This window comes from Paroedura picta, chromosome 13, assembly GCF_049243985.1.
Source record: "Paroedura picta isolate Pp20150507F chromosome 13, Ppicta_v3.0, whole genome shotgun sequence".
Classification (NCBI taxonomy): domain Eukaryota; kingdom Metazoa; phylum Chordata; class Lepidosauria; order Squamata; family Gekkonidae; genus Paroedura; species Paroedura picta.
In genome coordinates, this window is record NC_135381.1 from 39,232,290 (window position 1) to 39,252,946 (window position 20,657).

A 20,657-nucleotide genomic window follows, 5' to 3' on the forward strand; every position below is an offset into this window, starting at 1 on the left:
AGCCAGAGGGCGTATAAAGATATTAAATAATGTGGGGGAGAGCACCAAGCCTTGTGGAACCCCCACAAGGGCCCGATAACTCATCCCCCCACTGCCACCCTCTGTGCGCAAGGCTGTACCCCTTATCCCCATACCGGCGAGGCGGCTCACTAGCAGTTCACTAGCAGCTCACCAACATATAGTTTTTTGGGGATTGCTTCAGACTTTGGAGCTTCTGGCCATGATTTTAGATAGGTAGTACTGGAAGATGGAGGGGTTTAGGGAGAGGAGGGACTTCAATGGTGTATAAAGCCCTAGAGTCTACCTTCCATTTTCTCCAGGAACATATCTCCAGCCACCATCTGGAGGTTGGTAACCATAAGTAGGTCCCCAAGTAGGGGAGAACTGGGAGAAATCACTACCACTTCTTAAGAAAATGTAAATGTTTGAAACAGCCTGACCCAGCCTTGGTTTAATTACAGTCTCTCCTGGCATATAAGACTACTTCCCCCCCTGAAAAACATGCCTCCAAGTGGGGGGGGGGGTCGTCCTAATTGCCGGGTGCACTTCAGTTGGGATAGTCAGAGCTGCCCATAGTGGCCCATAGTCCTGTAATGTAATGTAACAAACTATATTTTGAGTGGAAATGTTGGGGGGTCGTCTTATATGCCCAGTCGTCTTATGCACCAGCAAATACGGTATGTCCTGTTCCATAGCTGCTTTTTAACATTAAAAAACATACTGAGACTATGGGCACCGGAGTCTCTGACTATGGCATAAAGGTCACACAATGTCTGTGACTAGGATTCCAGTAATCTGAAGCTAAAAGACAGTCCGGATTAGGGCCATAACACTAAGGAAGGAACAATTTATTCTTCCTCTCTGCCGTTTCCTCAGTCAAAAACATTATGAGGCTACTTTTAGTCACACTGGGCGGGGAAGCCTGATAGAGATAACCTCTTTTTTACTCAAGAGTTGAAAACCTGATCTCTATTTCCCCTTCCCCAGAGGATTTTTTGAGGGGCCAAATTAAATATTGGGAATCCCAGTTATAGGACTCCAGTGTACACATGGCTTGGTCCTATGAAGACTAGAAACATGTAAAGCTTCCCCCCCCTTCGTGCTACTTCATAAAGGTAAAGGTAAAGGTAAAGGTAAAGGTAAAGGTAAAGGTAAAGGTAAAGGTAAAGGTAAAGGTAAAGGTAAAGGTAAAGGTAAAGGTAAAGGTAAAGTTATCCCCTGTGCAAGCACCGAGTCATGTCTGACCCTTGGGGTGACGCCCTCCAGCGTTTTCATGGCAGACTCAATACGGGGTGGTTTGCCAGTGCCTTCCCCAGTCATTACCGTTTACCCCCCAGCAAGCTGGGTACTCGTTTTACCGACCTCGGAAGGATGGAAGGCTGAGTCAACCTTGAGCCGGCTGCTGGGATCGAACTCCCAGCCTCATGGGCAAAGCTTTCAGATGGCTGCCTTACCACTCTGCGCCACAAGAGGCTCTTTTGCGCCACAAGAGGCTCTTGTGCTACTCCATATCAATGACCAAATCAGTCAGTTCATTAAAGTGTCACCATGTTGCTTGCCTCTGAAGGGCGGCTGTAATTGTGTCCAAGATCTAATTGGACAAAATGGCTGCCGTGCCTGTCCTCTCGCATGAAGTACTGGGGATTTCAAACTGAAGGAGACACGGATATGCCCAAGGGGGTGATGCAAGTTTAACGGGTAGCATTACTGTAAGCAACCATTTGCTGAATTAGTACATCACTGAGAAAGGGGAACCAGTATGATGGGGTAAATAAACTTCCTCTCAATTGGAAATCCATAAAGATACTGCCATCATTTCTTCTATGGCCCATTACAGGAGTCAATGAGCATGTGGAAACTATATTAAGTCAGACATCGGAAATGTTTAAGAATGACAGAAAGTGCTGAACAGATAAAGGTTAAAAAAAAAAAATCAGCAGTGGAGAATGAAGAAGAGGAAGACTTGGTTTTTATACTGCGCTTTCCACTGCCCAAAGGAGTGTCAAAGTAGGTTATAACCGCCTTCCCTTCCTCTCCCCACAACAGACACTCCATGAAGAAGGTGAGGCTGAGAGAACTCGGAAGGAAATGCTCTGCGAGAATAGCCCTAAGAGAACTGGGACTGTCCTCAGGTCATTCAACTGGCTGCATGTGGGGAAGTGGGGAATCAAACTCGGCTCACCGGATTAGAAAGAAAGAGTTAGTTTTTATATGCCACTTTTTCTGTGGCCTGTTTGCCAATGATTATATGGTATAAGCATCATCCTTACCCAAAATCCACACTTGCAAGTCAATGACCCTGGAATAAATATCTGGGAGACATTCAGTGATCATCTATATCAGCAGTCCGCAACCTTTTTCAGGTTGTGGACCGCTGCCAAGGGGTGGGGGGAGAGGGCAACCTGGGGCCCCGTGCATGTGCAGCAGCCCCGCGCAAACGCACATGCGTGGACCTGCCACATATGCGTGTTTGTGCCCAGCGGGCCCGCAAACACACACATGCGGCAATTGCACGCATGCACTAATGCACATTTGTGGACATGCATGCTTGTGCGCATACATGTATGCGGACATGCACGGGGCTGTAGCACATGCAAGTTTGCTCTCCTGTAGGGTGCAAACAAACACATGCAGTGGCTCTGTGCATGCGCACATGTGCGCAACTGCCCCGTGTGTGCATTTGTGGCCCCATTGGGTGGAAACGCACATGCGCAGCTGATCCACGCATGCGCATTTGTGCCACCGGTGTGCTGGCGGCTGCGCTTCCCTCTCCCCCCTCCTGTAGCAAGAAGCTTGCTGGGCCTCAAGCTAATTGGCCGCTTCGGTGGCCGATTTGCTCGTGGCGAGCTTCCCACTGTGGGTGGGGGGCGGGGAGAGGTAGCCGTGGCTCAGTGACGAAGCTCTCGTGGCCCGGCACTGGGCTGCGGACCGGGGGTTGGGGACCACTGATCTATATAATCTGTGTTTGTTACCTGCAATTCATATCCATTGTTTCTCATCCTAGCCTTTCACTAAGAATGCTTATTATTTTGGCTGCATGAAAACAGCAGCCATTGCTGTCATAACATCCTATGTATTCCAGGCAAAATGTGAAGGATGGCTCCAGACCTCTTCCACTGTACAAAATGTAAGATGAAAGGCCAGGGCTGGCCCACCCAGCAGCATACCAAGGCAATCACCTAGGGTGCCAGAGAGGAAGGGCACCAACCAGTACTTTTGCCGCCCTGACTGCCTGTAGCGCTGGAATCTCCTAGGGGGCACCCCACATCTGTGGGGAGGTGGCAATTTGCTACTTGTCCTCCTGTCTCCCCTGCACTAAGGAAGGAAGGGAGGAAGCTACCTACCTGAAACTATTCCATGGTATGTAGTAGTGTTCAAAATTCACCAAGTATAGGCTTTTCGTACTGCTTCCTGCACAGCAAGGGCAGGTGCAGGTTTTGGTTCCTGTGGAACCACCACCAGATCTTCCCACAGGCCTTCCTTTCCACCCCCACAACTCCATTCCCCCTCGCCTGCCTGTGCATTCTTCTCCTTCCATCCATGCTCAGTTCTAGGCACCACTTAGACAAATTCTCCCTGACAATACAGTTCAATGTTCACGGCTAGGAGTGCCTTGCCTCCCATGTTGTGCCCCCCTGTGCCCCACCCACATGCAGCTGGGTATTTAGCAGCAGGGCTCATGCAAGTGGCAGGAGAAGTGCATGGGTGGGGGACAGTGCAATGGGCACCACCAGAGGTCCTGGTCCCTGGCAGCTACTCAGGGTGTGCTGGTGCAAGTCCTAAACATACAGGAATATCTCATTAAGATAATGGCCTTGCTCCATTGCTTGTCATAGTTAGACTTGCCACTCCATGATGAAAAAATCCCTGGATATCTGGCCTGGAGCCCAGGGAAGGACCTCAGTGTAGTTTAATGCTGTGAATCAGTGGTCCCCAAACCCCCAGTCCAGGGACCGGGACCGGTCTGTGGATCAGTTGGTACCGGGCCGTGGCTCCTCCTCATCCTCCTCCCCGGCTGCTGCCTCGCAGGCTGCCCTGCCACTCTGTCGCCGGCTCATCTTTGGTGTTCTCCGCCGGCCGCCATGGCTGGGGCTCCCCCTCGGTGTGGCACTTCATAGTTGCTGCTGGCAGCGCCCCCCAGTGGGCAGCGGGAAGTCAGGGGCGCCGGCAGGAAAGCAAGTGGAACAGGGGCTCAGGCGGCAGCAGTGACGTCCCTCGGCAAAAGACTACCCCCCCCGGGGTTCAGTAAAATTGTCAAGCATTGACCGGTCCCCGGTGATAAAAAGGTTGGGGATCGCTACTGTAGAGAGCACCCTCCAAAGTGCCCATTTCCCCCCATTGACTGGAGAACCCTTGTAATTCCAAGTCCCCAGGCCCCAGCTGGAAGTTGGCAACCTTAGCCATAGTCCACTATGGCTTGTAATAGAGAACCTTGCTGCTTTAGAAGTGGGGTAAATAAGGAACAATATTTATTCAGAAATATTTTGGAACTATAGACAATTTTCTGCACTGGGGAAAGGCGTCTGTAAGGGCACATTGGATTTTCATGCCATATTTGAAGAAAATGTGATCTTTATTTAACTTTTCACGGAAAGCAATTATACAAAGCTTCTTCCATTTCCTGGCTCCAAGGTGCCGTCTGTTCAGGCCTGGGAAGGAAGTGCCCATACTTGATAGAGACATGGCCTAGATCTGTGAATACTTTTCCGAAGCTTAACAAAAAGGCTACTAATTATGTTCATGGTGGGTTGATTTGAATTTCCACTCGTTTTTTCAGGCTGAATTATAGGGAGTTCTTTCGGAAACCTGCCGTAATGAATGTAAATTAGGTAAATGTGGTGCTTTATTTAATTAAAAGGAACACACACACACACATACATACTTGAGTCATTAAAATAAAAACGCAGCAAGAGTTAATATTTGAGTACCTAGTTACTTGAAATCAAGACCATGCAAACCTGGCAGCTTGCAAAATGTAACTTGCCTCTCTTCAACAAGAATTAAGAAGTTTTACAGCCTGTAAGCTGCCTGCCCTGTAAAGTTCACGTTGGACTACATTTCACTGCCAGCCGTCAAGTCGTTGAAAAGGTTGCAGCTGCATGGAGAAATACTGAAAAACTAGAGACTTGAGAACATAACAAGGACGGTGGGTGTCCCGGTCTTGAAAGTACTGAGAACTTGACTGTATTAATGACTCTCAGGAATTCTCTTCTGAACATGTCCCCACCCCACCCCCATACACACACACCGAATTCTGACTTATGCATTGGAATAACTTATATTAAATTATGGTGGATTGGAATCTGGTAAGATTTGTATTAGTCTATGTCTGCAACAATAAAGACCGAATGACTCTCGAGATTCTACTCCAAATTACAACATTTCCATCTTGTAAATAATATTATTACTCAAGAAGAAGATTATTTGTTTCATTTAAAGTACAGGAACAACGGTATGTTGATATGATCTAGTTTCTTCCCCAGCAAGTAGCACAAATTTATTTCTTTATGTAGAAGATATCTGTTCCACATCTCCAGGGAACCCAATAAAAGGCAACAATCTCTCTCTCTCTCTTTCATATTCAAAGGTGTTTCAAAACAGCTTACAATTGCCTTCCTTTACTCTCTCTACAACAGACACTGTTACCACTTATGCATGGTGGCGGCCGTACTTGGCCGTTGCTGGTTTCTCAAAATCCCCTGTTGCACAAAGTCCTCTCTGGAGTTGTGCATGCACATGCACAAGTCCAAGGCTGTAAGGTTCCATTGTCCCTAGCAGCAGCAATGGCACCCAGGGGGAGGAACACAGGGGTCCCACTGCAGGATGGTGGGATAACAGCATGCCGCTATCCCATCATCATGGGGGGTGTAGAAACACCCCGTTTGGCTCACTGCATTGTGAAGTCAAAGTTTGGTGACCCTGCAGGGACATCATATGCACGGGCCTGGCCCAGCTAAACCTCTGATGGCTGCCAAAGCAAGAAAGGTGGAATGCAGAAGAATCCATGTTCCCTTGCTGTGGGCCATCAGAGGCCCTAAAGTGGGCTGGAGCGGGAACAGGCCCAGATGGCGGCATCATCATTTATAAGTGGGGATTAGCTCCGTTGTCATACAGGCACCATCATGCCTTTCCCTGCCTGTGCATAATTGTTCTCTGTGAGGTAGGTTTTGGGAAATTTAATTTTAATCTGCAACAAGCATGATTGATTCGGAGTGACCCTACCTTTCCCCCGCGATATCCTGGAGAGGATATAACCCTCGATATCTGAAGAATCGGCATCAGGAAGCATGCAGATGTATGCTTTCCCTGAAATAACTTGCTGCCAAGCCAGGGCGTCAGTTCCTGGTTCCCAACAAAAGACAACCCTCCCAAACCCTGTCTACACTGGAAGAGAGATGTTTGCGTGCTTCATACACTAAAGGAAACCTGTGCAGAGGGAGGAAACACCGCCCCCGAAAAAGCCAGCGAATGCACACAGAGGGGTAAGACCCTATGTGGTTATGTGCAGCCGTGGGGGCCTGGCCATATCTCAGTTCATGAGCTACAAATTACATAATTTCATGGTCCACGGAGACCCATGGGTTGGTCGTGCCCATCTTGAGTTGGGAGAGCACTGGGAGCTGCAGAGGTAAAGGACAGATAGAAAAGTACTGTTCACTGAATGTAAGCACACATTTTTGCACAAATTCCATAAGTTGACCTAGTGAGCATTTGAACATGAAGCTTCCTAGTTTAGAGTTTATGCCTTTAACAACTAAGGTCAGACATTTGCCTGTGCACATTTATATTTTGGGAGTAGACTGTTTTTATCTAATGTACTGAATGATTGATATATGTACACATATTTCATGTATTTATTTATATACATATTTACATCTAATTATATATCTATCTAATTATTCTCCTCAATGGGGACACAGAGCAGTTATCCCCTTCCTCCATTTTATCCTCCTCACAGCAACAAACGTATGAGGCCGGTTAGGGTGAGAGAGAGTAACTGGCCAACGGTCACCCAGGATGACTCCACATGGGCGAAAACGCCATGAGGGTAGTCATGCGGAAGCCTGCCATGGATCAGGCCCTAAGTTGTCCTGGGCTAAGGGAACATGGAAGAATCTGTGTTCCCTTAGCTGCTACGAGGGCCAACGGGGCCTGTCACACAGCAGGCCCGTATGGGCAGGGAAGAGCCAGGCCTTCCAGGTCCGGCTCCTCCATGCCCTATGATGGCCAGAGGGGGCAAAAAACACCTGGATTGGCTTTGCGGAGCTGCAAGGCAGACTGGGGCATTAAAAAAAGTTGCAGGAAGGTGGGATTGTGTTCCATGCAATCTCACCTTCCTGCAAAATAACCCCCTGTTCCCCCACCCCTACGGTGGAACCATTCTGCCAATGCTGTGTTTCCAGGGGGGGCACATAATGCTGTGGAGCATGCAGCTCCACAGCAACACTCCACCAGCGGCCTGGCGTAGCCACCGCTGTGCGAGCTTCCAAACCAGAGCAGGGATTCAAACTGAGGTCTCCCCATTTGGATTCTTTCACACAAATAATCCACTTCAACCACCGTTTGCAAGTGAATTTTGCCATTTCATACAGTAAAATCCACTGCACAGAAAAAGCTGTTGAGTGTGACTAATTTATCCTTCACTAGGTGCTATAATTGAAGCCCCTTTTAATGCAGACACCATGGGAAAATGGTTTTCATGCTATGCATAACAAGGGATGGAGAAGGAATGTGTGCAGGCAGACACAATGAGCACACCATATTTTTCCCCGTTGTTAGAAATTGGTGTTTAATTGTGATTTAACATGAGTGTGTCCACAGTCACAAATGTAGAATTTCATCCAACAGGTTTTGGACAATGTGTAGCTAAAGTATGTACAAAGTCATGCTAATTTCTGGACCTGAGTATTCCAAATGTTGTTTGCTGTTATCTATCCTCCCTTCAGAGAGTAATAAAAGATAGGATCAAAGATTATTCACCTTTAACTGTAAACCCAGTAGTAACTTATTTTTAGTTGTGTATTATAGTAACCTATATAAATAACTAATTGCATAAAATTGTCTTGTTAGTCTCTAGATGGCAGCTTTAATTAACAGCCTCGAAGATGTTTAGAACTTAGAAATGGACGATATGCAATTTCCTCTTACAGCCATAAAATTAACCAATTTGATTCACTTTTCCTATTAAAAGTTTCATGAAAAACTGCAAGTTCTTTCAAAACACAGTTGGCAAGTTTTCTTTTTCCCCTCAGATCTTCTTTGGTAGCTTGAGATGTTTTTCATTTATTAATTCTTCCGAAACTGAATTAGAAAAAGCCCATTCTGGGTAAAGGGACTGATATATTCCAAAAGAACATTTTGAATGCGATCTCCATTGTTGCTGTTACCTTCGTTACTGAATAAATCCTGACAAAAAGAGCACACACATAATGTAACAGCAGAATTGATTTAGTTGCTGGATGGCATATGAAATTAAAAAAAAAATGTGTAGAAGAGTTCACTATGTACACTGGATGTTCAACAGGGTGTAGTGGGGGAGACCTCCATTCAAATTCCTGCTTTACTATGGCAACTTGCTGGGTGACCTTTGGTTAGTTACTCTCTCTCAGCCTAACTGTCCTCACAAGGTTATTGTTGAGAGGAAGAAACAATTGAGGAAGGGGGTAACTGCTCTGTGTCCCTACTGGGGATAATAATTGGATGTAAATACCTACATAAATAACTAAAATGAAATGTGCGTTCCCATACCAATCATTCAGTCTTTACTGTAAAGTAGATAAGAACATTATACTCCCAGTTTCAAAATACATTGGAAGTGGGTTGAAAATATGCATGGTTTAAATTATTGCCCTGATTCAGTTCAAGTAATGGATAAATTAGTCCCCCTGGAAGCCCAGATGTAGGGGTGTGATTTGGCTAACCCAAGTAAAAAACAAACACCTGAAAAATATCTTATTTGTAGAATAAATGCCTGGTACACAGATTGGGATATTTATGGATCACTTCATCCAAGCTTCAATGATGGATGTGGACAACATCGTGGGGTCTCTGAAGGCTACTACTTGTATCTTGGATCCTTACCCATCCTGGCTGATAAAATCATGTAACAACTGCTACAACGAACCCTTAGCACGTAGAAAGTTCTTAAAGCATAGGGTTGGGCGCTTCAGCGTCCGAAGCGGTCATTGACACCCGAAGCAGCAACTGACCACTGTGTGAGACAGGATCTGGGACTAGGTGGATCACTGGTCTGATCAAAGCAGGATTCTGATGTTCTCATAACTTTTTTGGAGAGGGGGGGACTTTTAGGTGACACACACCCACTGGCCCCACCCTGGCTAATTAGACAACACTAGTCAAAGAGTTTTTATCACTTAGAAATTATCCTATCAAAGAACAGGAGTCTGAGCACACTGTGAAACTGACATGGTCTAGAACAATTTACACCATGATGACATCAGCAGTTATTTCAAGCTTATGGATCTTTTAAAATCAGACGTTTTCCTCTTTTGATCCTTTAAAAAATAAATTAGCTAAGATAAATTATGTATCTAGCAAACTCATCCAAGGCTAGACTATTAATTGTGACTGTTTTACTGGTCCATTCTAAATTAATGCAATCAGAGGCAATTGTTTGAAGAATTTAATGTAGGATTACCTTGCAGTTAATACATTCCTGCATTTATTTATTACTAGGGGCAAAGCCCGTTGTGTTCAAGAAAACAATGGGTGCTAGAGCTTGGCAGTGGGAAGAGGAAGGGGAGGAGTTGTCCAGTCTGTAAGGGCATGGGGTTGAATGTGTGGGTTGTGTGGGTGGGAGGTTGTGGTGGTGTGGTGGCAAATGAGGGCATGGGTGTGGAGAGATGGGTGTCAAGAACCTGTGGGTTGGAATATTCATTGAGTATGGGAGAGGACTGACCTTTGGGAATTTTGGCATAGTGGTTACAGATGAGCTATCCAGAGCCATGTCCTCAGATATGTGAAGGGAAAATCAGACTGGAGATTCTTCTTAGGGGAAGATTATATGGCAACCAATTCCCCCCAGTTCTGCATCATTTCCCTTCTTGTGTGAATTAGGCCACAGACACCAAAATGCCCCTCTGCCCTAATACACATGGGGTAGTCACAGTACACAGGTGTCCACCCTGTTCCTTCTTTTCTATTTTTTCACTGTTGATAAAATGTTATGTGCCCACATGCTTATTTCATGGTTGCTCCTTAGAAAAACGGATTTTTGTACCCTGTTGTAACTACTCAAAGGAGTCTCAAAATGGTTTGCAAACACCTTTTCCATTTGTCTCCCCACAATAGTCAACCTGTGAGGTATGCGGGACTGTGAGAGGTCTGAGAGAACTGGGAATGGGCTACAGTGACCCAGCAGGCCTCAGGTGTCTCAAAGCATTTTCCAATCACCTTCCCATTCACTCCCCATAGCAGACTCCCCTCACAGGGAAGCTGGCAACCCTAAGAGGAAGACTATTTGCACCACAGTCTTGACCTTAGTAAGGTTTTTTATACTATTTTTTATATGCCAGGCCAAGGTTGAAAAAAGTCATTTACTTGTTCACTATTTACAGTTTCTGGCTGTAAATATTTATTTAGATCTTCCTGTATTTTCCAGTCTCACAGGACTGATGCTGGTCTGCCTGTCTGCGCCTCAGAATACAAACAGTTGCTGTTAAGGGCTGCCCATAGCCCATAAGCCAGGAGGGACATCCCTGCACCACTCCCTCCCAACTGCAGGCAAAAATGGCTCATTTGAAGGCTGGACTCTGAGGCATTGTCTCCCCCCCCCCCTCAAAAGGAATGCACTCAGGCTCCCCTGTGTTGCTGTCTGAAGGAAAATGCCTCCCTCCCATCACTCAGGGCCTTTCAGAGGCTCCTTCGCAGCATGCCTGAAGGGGAGGGGACCTCCTGCCAGCTCTGTCAGGGTTCTGAGGCCATTTGCAGTTGGACATGACAGTTAGGACAGCCTTGGGGCGAAAAGGGTTGGCGCAGCCTGTCCAAGCCTCTGTTCTCATCCCCCTCGGCAGCCCTACTGACCTCCTCTCACTTTGGCGGTGAGGGGCAGATTGGCAGCGATGTCTCCAGATTGCCCCTGGCTGGCTGGAATTTTGGTCTGTCCTGGTGAGGGGCCAATCGGAAGGCGTTTTGCGCCTTCCGATTGGCCCCTCTGCTTGTGAGTCCAGGGCCAAGGGGCCAATTGCTGCCCCCCCATCATGGACTGAGCCCACCCCAATGCCCCTTACTATTTTATTAAGAGGGGACAGATTAAATGAGCAAAAGCCATAAAATGTGAACAACCAAAACAGAGGTTGCTCTGAATGTCCTGTATTCTGGGCTGATTCTGTACTTACTTTGTTTATTCCATTGTGGATCCTGCTGAATTCAGATTGATTTGAACTTGGGTCCTCCTCTATCCCCCCATTGAAACAGAATGATTAGGGAAGCTCAGAAGGGGGGGGGGAGCCAAGCCCCCCCTGGCAGTCTTCAAGCAAAGATTGGATACACACTTTTCTTGGATGCTTTAGGATGCTTAGGGCTGATCCTGCATTGAGCAGGGGGTTGGACTAGAAGGCCTGTATGGACCCTTCCAACTCTATGATTCTATGATTCTAAGTGCAGCACGAGCCTCTTTCTTTTCTTGAAGGGGAGGGAGACGATTGGAGACAGCAGAGGATGGGGAATAAATCCAAGAGGAAAATCTCTGCCAAGAGAAGTTAGGGCTTCCAGAGCCTCTGCTGAGAGAGGTTAGGGCTTCCCCTTTAAGGGAAGCCTTGCAACCTGGGAATGAAGAAGGCTTTGAACTGACACCATGGCCAGTCAGGACTTTCCTACAACGTTGGAGGCTTAGCAGCAAGTTATTTCGGGAGAAACAGGCAGCTGCATGCTTACTCATGCCGATTTTTCAAATATCGAGGGTTATATCGCAGGGGAAAGGTAGGGTTACTCTGGATCAGTCATGCTTGTTGCCGAGGGAAAATTTAAATCGCCCAAAATCAAAATAGAAATTGCATTCAGTGTAGACGGCAGGGACTGAATTGACTTGGTATTGGAATAAAAGCTCCATGCAAATTCAGCCCAGGTCATTGTCAGTCTCCTTAGCCTCCAGATAACCTAGCCTCCTGTTAATTAGATGAGGCATTTATGTTTTTAGCAATGTCTTTTTTAAAAAACTTTCTCTTAAAATCCAGATAGTATATATCACATTTTCCAAAGATGGTTGAGCAGATGCTATTTGTTTGCAATAACAGATGATCAGCAGGAATTTGGCCCATATATACCGGGGGGGGGGGAGTATTCCTCAGTTATTACAATATTGCCAATTTTGTTCATAGCCATGTGGATAGAACCATCATCAGCATATTACGAGCTTGTTGCTCGTAATATGATCATCACATTTTTAGTAATATAACTAACTAGGGTTATAGTCAGATATTACTTAGGTATTTTGTGTGGGGGGGGGGGGCCCTACCTCTTGCCATGAAACTCTTTCCCTAAAAAGTAAACAAGACCCAATAGATAATTGGAAAAAATCAATTTTAGTCACTAGCAAGTCACTGACTGTTGTTTTCCTGCAACAGGATCTTAAAAAAAAACAAAAAAACGCAAAATGATACACCCTTAGATTTCATCTATTTTTAGAACTGATTTCTTACATTAATTAGCAGCCTGAAGATTAATGTTTTATTTGTGCTTATTCTACACTTACCTTCCATCATTAAAAACCTGTTAAAGCTACTGACTCTGTTGCAAGCCAGGTATTTTTTAAAAAAAGGTTCTTACATGCTGTGTACATCCAACCGCCTGACAGCTCATTTGGTCTTTCTACTGATCTACAGCTTTCCTTTATTAGCTCTGAGCCAGAGAGAAAAACCAAACTTTTCCTCCCAGTTCCTAATTAGGTATTTGCAGTATCCTAGAAGGTTAATAAGCCAGAAGCAGAACAGTTAGAGTTCCGTCTTGCAAGGGTTTTGGCATTCTCCACTCCACATGACTTGCACTGAGTACTAATGATGTTCAACCATTTTCCACCACCGAGCTGTTTTTTAAAGTCAGTTCATTCAAATCCATGATTGGGTTTTGCCCTGCAGAGTCAAAGTCCCTTTGTGTTGTAACTTTTGTCCATCTAGCATGCATATGAATAGAGCACTTGAGAACCGGTGTAATGGTTAGAGAAAAAGAAATGGGTTCAAATCTCAATTCAGCCATGACATTTAGGAGATAACCTTCTTCCATTCACTCCTTCTCAGGTCCACCTGTTTCTAAAAGGGTAGTTGTGATGACACAATGGAAGACGAGGAGAACCAGACACAAGGGGTGGGGGAAAACGTAGGTGATGGATGCACATATGCCTAATTGCTTAGAGTGGTTGACCATGGGTAGTATTACCACTACACAGAGCCAGGCACCTGTTTAAAATCACTTGGCTACCCTCAAAGGTAACGTATTTATTGGGATGTAACTTTTTGTCATTTATTTGTCAGGTCTAGTGTACACTGCCCCTTCAAGGATCGCTGCCTTGCTGTGGCAAGGGGGCTTGCGTAGCTCCATGAAGCTATGAGCTATGCCGTGCAGGGCCACCCAAGACGGACAGGTCATAGCAGAGAGCTCTGACAAAAGGTGATCCACTGGAGAAGGAAATGGCAAACCACTCCAGTATCTTTGCCATGAAAACCCAATGGACAAGTTCAAAAGGCAAAACAATATGACGCCGGAAGATGAGCCCCTCAGGTCGGAAGGTGTCCAATATGCTACTGGGGATGAGCAGACGACTAGTACGAGTAGCACCAGAATGAATGAAGCGGCTGGGCCAAAGCCGAAAGGACACTCTGTTGTGGAAGTAACTGGTGGCGAAAAGACAGTCCGATGCTGTAAAGATTTTTATTCCATAGGAAACTGGAACATCAGATCCATGAATCAAGGCAAGCTGGACGTGGTTAAACAAGAGATGACAAGACGGAACATCAACATTTTAGGAATCAGTGACCTAAAATGGACAGGAATGGGTGAATTTAATTCAGATGACCATCAGGTATACTACTGTGGACAAGAATCTCGCAGAATAAATGGAGTAGCATTCATAATCAATAAGAGAGTAGGAAAAGCAGTCTTGGATACAATCCCCAAAATGACAGAATGATATCAGTTCGAATCCAAGGCAAACCATTCAACATCACAGTAATCCAGGTCTATGCCCCAACCACTGCTGCTGAAGAGGATGAAGTTGATCAGTTCTATGACCGGTCAACGCTTGACAATTTTACTGAGGCCGGGGGGGGTAGTCTTTTGCTGAAGGACGTCACTGCCGCCTGAGCCCCTGCTCCACTTGCTTTCCTGCCAGCGTCCCTGACTTCCTGCCACCCTCTGGGGGGCAGTGCAATGCTGAGGGGGAGCGCCAGCCATGGAGGCCGTTGGAGAGCACCAAAAGTGAGCTGGTGGCCAAGTGGCAGGGCAGCCCCTGAGGCAGCAGCTGGGGAGGAGGACGAGGAGGAGCTGTGGCCCGGTACCAACTGATCCACGGACCGGTACCGGTCCCCAGACTGGAGCTTGGGGACCACTGGTATATTGGATGTGGTGATACCAAGAAGCGGTAGATTCATGATGTTGTCTTCTGTTTATATGTTGTCTTCTGTTTATATTGTGAGTCTTGGCTTAACCGATACAAAAATCCTTTGAAACCATGGATTTCCACCGAGGTATCAGCACAAAGCAGTGGATCCATGCTTCTTCTATTGAAATATGAGGCAAAGAAAGCAATATGTGGAGTTATGTTTTGGGTGATGCGACACAAAAGTTCTGAGGATCCATGAGAATACTATGGATCAAATCTTAGCACCATGGCAGAGCCCCTCTCTAATGCAGTTTTACTTCTGGGTCACAAAAATGAGAAGCATGCATACTGGATGGGAGATATAAGGCACTGGTCAGACCACACCTGGAGTACTGTGTGCAGTTCTGGAGGCCTCACTTCAAGAAGGACGTAGATAAAATTGAAAGGGTACAGAGGAGAGCAACGAGGATGATCTGGGGCCAAGGGACCAAGCCCTATGAAGATAGGTTGAGGGACTTGGGAATGTTCAGCCTGGAGAAAAGGAGGTGAGAGAGGACATTATAGTCCTCTTTAAGTATTTGAAGGGTTGTCACTTAGAAGAGGGCAGGATGCTGTTTCTGTTGGCTGCAGAGGAAAGGACATGCAGTAATGGGTTTAAACTACAAGTACAACGATATAGGCTAGATATCAGGAAAAAAATTTTCACAGTCAGAGTAGTTCAGCAGTGGAATAGGCTGCCTATGGAGTTGGTGAGCTCCCCCTCACTGGCAGTCTTCAAGCAAAGGTTGGATACAAACTTTTCTTGGATGCTTAAGGATGCTCTGGGCTGAACCTGTATTGAGCAGGGGGGTTGGACTAGATGGCCTGTGTGGCCCCTTCCAACTCTATGTTTCTATGATTCTATGATTCTACTTATGGATAGCAGTGTGCATGAATGAGATCTTGGAGTACTTGTGGACTTTAAGCTAAATATGAGCAGACAGTATGATGCAGCAGTGAAGAATACAAATGCAGTCTTCGGCTATATCATTAGAGGAGGTAGAGATGGTCTTTAAGCGGTGGCTGGACAGATACTTATCCTGGATGCTTTAGGCTAGTCCTGCATTCAGCAGCGGGTCGGTCTAGATGCCCTGATTCTATGATCCTTTTGACACCAACACCTTAGCTGCAAGAGCTTGAAAAGGAGCTGTGGAGAGGCCATCCACAGGCAGAGGGAGATTTCTGAGTATGATCACTGTTCCTGTGCCCTTCTGCTTTTTAAAGTGGACCCCTATCCTCAAGGACAGTGGCCTGGTCTTGTATTTCAATATACAAAATGGTCACATCCCATTGAGTCAGGGCTAGAATATCCACCAAGATGCTGCAAAGAGCCCTTCTGCAGGAGAGGCCCTGGTGTTTTCTCTCCCCTTCCTTATGGTTAATATTATTATTAATATAAAGATGGATTTTGCTACAACTGATGCTTCAAAGCATCTCATGAATTTATGGCAGCAGTATCTTGAAGCCACAAAGCTCTAGCAACTAAATAAATAAAAGCAGAGGAAATAATGCCAATTTCTTCAGTACAAATATGTTTACAGTGGATTACCATGTTCGGTGACATAAGTTAATGGAACTGTAGTGGTATAAAGGCTTTCTGACATGACAAATGAGCAATCTGCAGTCAGCAGGCGACAGTGATGGATCTTTATATGCTGAATGTTGACGAATAACCTGGATGTTTTATATGGTTATGCGCCTTTGATAATTCATCATGAAGAACAGGTGAGTTACAATAAGAATATTCTTGAAGGATTCATAGGGGAAGGACTACAAGCATCTGGGAGTCCCGCTCTACCAAAGGAGAGCAATTTTCATAGAAGCTGTGGGTTTTAATAACACATCTTCAGCCACAGGGATCATCAAAGAATTAGGAAGGTTGTTACATTGTTTTAAATTAAAGGTTCTAACACCCAGCGACACTTGCTGAATCACAATCCTTGCCCATTCTCTGCTGATATCAAGTAACCCTATCCCTGGATTTCTGCAACTTGCTCTATGCAGGCCTACCCTTAACCTTGATCCGGAAACTGCAAGTTGTCCAGAATGCTGTGGTCAGGATCCTCACAAGTACACTGTGGAGGTCCCACATCCGTCCTGCTCTCCAACAACTGTGCTGGCTCCCAGTTTAATTCTGGATCAGACTTGGTAATCACCTTCAAGGCCATACATGGTCTGGGCCCATTGTACTGAGTGACCGCCTCTCTTCCTATACCTCCCAAAGATCTCTAAGCTCCACCACTTCCAACTGGCTGATGATCCCTGCCCCCAAAGAAGCACATTGAGTCTCAATGAAGGCCAGAGCTTTCTCTGTCCTGGCCCCCACCTGGTGGAACAAGCTTCCTGAAAAGGCCAAAACCTGCTCAGGATCCTTGGCCCAAAAGAGATTAGATCGACCTTGTTCAGTCCCTCGCAGCAGTTCACAACAATATCGTAAAACAATATACAATGTAAAATTATACAACTCCATTAATAAAAACTATACAATCCCCCAGCAACAGATAAAAATGGTGGTACACAATAAAAACTCCTCTCTACACAACGAACCATTGGAATCAGTCAAAAGTGACACTATAAATAACAATAAAATAAATAATGATAACTGGGGGGCATCCTCCAGTGGCTCATGGCACTGTCTAGTACTACGCACTGGAGCCTGGAAGCCGGGGGGGGGGTAATCTTATACCTGGGGATCCTCCGCCCGGCCTCAACCAAACGCCTGGCGGAAGAGCTCTGTTTTGCAAGCCATGAGGAAGTCAGCTTGTCCGGGATCTCCCGGGCCAGAGATCACCCCAACCTTACTGAAGGAGGCTGAAATGATGCATAATGTTTTAAATAACATATTGGTTTGTAAAGATTTGAGTGTTTTAATTTATGTTGTCACCTTCATTGAGCTGCCAGGAAGGGCGAGATATAAGAATAAAGATTGTTATTAATATTATCCATAAATAGATCCCCCTCCTTACAGGTTTATGCACAGCAGGGCATGCAGAAATGACAGCTACTCAACAGTCCTGTCTTGATGGGATTGTTTCCTCTTTAGACTACATCTTGTTTTCCTCTGTACTTTGGAATTTAAGATCACACACCTTGCCCTGAGAAACCAAACTCTTTATAATACCAAAGAGCAATCTTTCTGCCATTTGTAGCTCTAGGAATACCTCTTTCTGTCACCTATATGTCATATAGCAGGTGCACTGGGTCTTGAATCATGGACGTATATGCCACAATAAACAAATTTATCTTGAAAGGACCACACACTTTGTTATTTCAGACTAACACAGCTACTCCTGTGGGATAAATCATGCACGTTTCTCGAAACTCTTATAGGAAAATAAGAGCTACTGGATATTTTTCCGCACATTTTTTTTAGTGATAACGTTAAAAAATATGCAGCCGTGAAGGATAACTGCTTCATTTTATGTTATTTTCTTACCTCGGGGACTGTGAAGTGATGCTTCTGACGCTCGCCCTCCATCTCCACAGTGACTCTGATCAAAAGGAAGACACTGGTCCCCTGTTCCCGCCACCACCTCATAGTTCTTGGCCAAATCCTTGGTTTCGCTGAGGGATTTCACTTTGTACACTCTCCTGGTATTTGTATCAGACAAGTAAAGTGATTCGGATACAGGGTCCATAGCCAGGTAGTATTTGTGGGCTGGGCTTGTGCTAAAAAGGTAGGGAAAGATAAAGACCGGAATTAATAATCATCTTACACGCTTCCTTTTTTCCTTCTGTCGCTTAAACACACTCCCTCACCCCCTCACAAAAGATTTTTCAAAAAGTGACCATTTTAATACAAACGTCAAAGGTTAACAAAATGTGTGAACAAAATTTGTAAGTTCTCCAAAAGTTAACAGTCAACAGCACTACAACATCCAGTGCAGTGTAATGGTTAAAGTCTCTGGGAAATAGAGGTTTGATTCCCCATGCTGTCATGGAAGCTTACTGGGAGAACTTGGCCCAGTTCCATCCACCATCGCTCAAACCTAAGCTATCTAACCAGTTTGTTTTGGTCATAAAATGGAGGAGAGGAGAAAGAGCGGCCACCAGTTGAAGCAGCGGGTGGCAAGAGGACGCAGGCAGCATCGGCCTGTGCGCCCCAGAAAGCAGCACGGCCGGAGCTAGGCGCTTTAAATGGCGCCCTGTGGCGAGAGCCCGCCATTCCGCTGCATAACACCGCCCGAGACAGCTTGCTGTTTCGGCAGAGTTGGAGGAGGGAGGAGCAAGCCGGGAGGCAAGAAAGACGCGGCGGCTAGCAGCTCCCTCGTGATGATGTGGCCGAACGTGGAGGCGATGTCGGCGGCGAGGAGGACAAGGGCCAGGTTGTGGCGGGGATTGGGCAAGGCCCGAACCCCCCCAAGCGGGAAGGGGCTTCTCCAAAGCGAGGGGGGAGGCGGGCGACTGTGTGTGGGCCCACGCCACATGGGCATCAGCAGCCCCTTGGGCCAGGCGCACTACAGGGGAAGCTTGGTGGCAGGCCACCCAAAAAGAGCATGAACGCGCAGCAGGCCTGCACTCTCGATCAGGGCCCCAATCCCCCTGAACAGGAGGGGATAGCCCCAAGCCAAGAAAGTGGGGGGGGGGGAAGAAGGCGCAGCCGGCACGGAGAGCCACAAAATGGGCCAAGACTCCAACCAGTGGGTCATCAGGGGGATCCTCTGGCATGGCCAGTGGGGCCGAGGAGCGCAGGCCCAAGGGCCTGAGGGTGCGTGCCCGGCAGAGTTCCTCAAGCACCAGGCACAAGAAGGGGCACAGAAGCCAGGCCAGGGCCTCGAGCACACCCAGGGTGGCCACGAAAGAAAAAAAAGGCTCCATAAAGGGGGGTGCAGAGGGACGAAGGACAGTCCCTGGCCCTGTTAGGGCCAGGAGCTTATCCAGGACCCAAGCCTGGCCACCTACCTCGGGGAAGGATGCCAGCTTTTGGGAAGGGTATTCTCAAGCAATGGCATTCATGGCAAGGGACAGTGACCCTGGCAGTCCCAGCGACAGTTCTGCAAGGGAAGCATTGGCTTCAACTGGGAGCCAAGAGTCGGTCAGCCCTTTGTTCTGAGGACCCTCGCCAGAGGGCGGGCAAGAGTCATTCACACCAGAGGAAGGGCCATCAGAAGAGGTGGGCAGCATGTCATAGCCCCTCTTCAAGTGAGTCCTCCTCTTGGGAGGGGATGGAGGACCCACGGGATGGGTGATATTGGCTAGATGGGGCATACATCCCAGGTCTGCCTTCCTGGCTGCACAGGAGGCGAGAGGCTGCCTTGCGCCTTCTTGATGAAGAAGGCATCAGCAAAAAAGAAAGGCAACCCCCAGGGTGGTGTAGCAACACTGACTCTCCACCAGGGGTCCACCTCCCACCCAAGGTGCGTGAAAGGGCGTTGGAGGGGTTCTTTGTAGACATATTCAGCTTCATTAGAGGTCAAGGAAAAGGGGGTGCCACAGGTAAGAAGAAGGAGCCTAAAACACTTGATAAGGCACCAGTAGAACAGACTTTTCAGAACTGTCTCTGTGGCTTTGTAGAATATATGGCGCTCATCATAGCCGCATATCCCGAGAGGGGGTGGCACCTGTGCAAATACCTGCACACGTTTTGGAGGCAAGAGAACTGGGCGGTGATGATACCGCTCTTGAGTACGACAGGGAATTTAGGGAGTTGGCCTCCCATAACCCCCTAGCACGCTGGGATCTAAAACACCATGATACGTGGACAGTACAGGTGGGTCCCAGTGTGCGCCAGCAGAAAGAAAGAGCGAAGGGGCCATTGCCCGGAAAAAAGCTGGCAGGGTTAGTCTGCTGGGACTTTGACAGGGGGGGGCAAGAGGAAAAAATGCAAGTTTGAACACAGGTGCGAGACCTGTGGGGGCGGCCATGCCATGTCAGCATGCACCCAAGGGGCGAGCAGCCCACCCTTTCGATCAGCCCGGTCCTCTGGAAAGATCAGCCCAGTCTTCCGGTCCCTCAGGCAGTATTCGCTTTAGCCTTTCATGGGGCCTTGAGATGTAGTAGCCCCAACGCGGTTCGCTACGGGGTCGCCAGCCCTGCAACTGGAGGACATTAGTCCTGGTCTGTG

General features: G+C 46.9%; 1 protein-coding gene across 9 annotated transcripts in view; it reads right to left on the reverse strand.

The window, feature by feature from the left end:
* TENM1 (teneurin transmembrane protein 1) overlaps positions 1 to 20,657 on the reverse strand; it is a 534,679-nt gene that overhangs the window by 92,653 nt on the left and 421,369 nt on the right. For all 9 annotated transcript variants that reach the window (XM_077309379.1, XM_077309378.1, XM_077309377.1 and 6 more), the window contains one exon: positions 18,030 to 18,262. In XM_077309379.1, the coding sequence (XP_077165494.1) occupies positions 18,030 to 18,262 (233 nt within the window). The remainder of the gene's footprint in view (positions 1 to 18,029; positions 18,263 to 20,657) is intronic.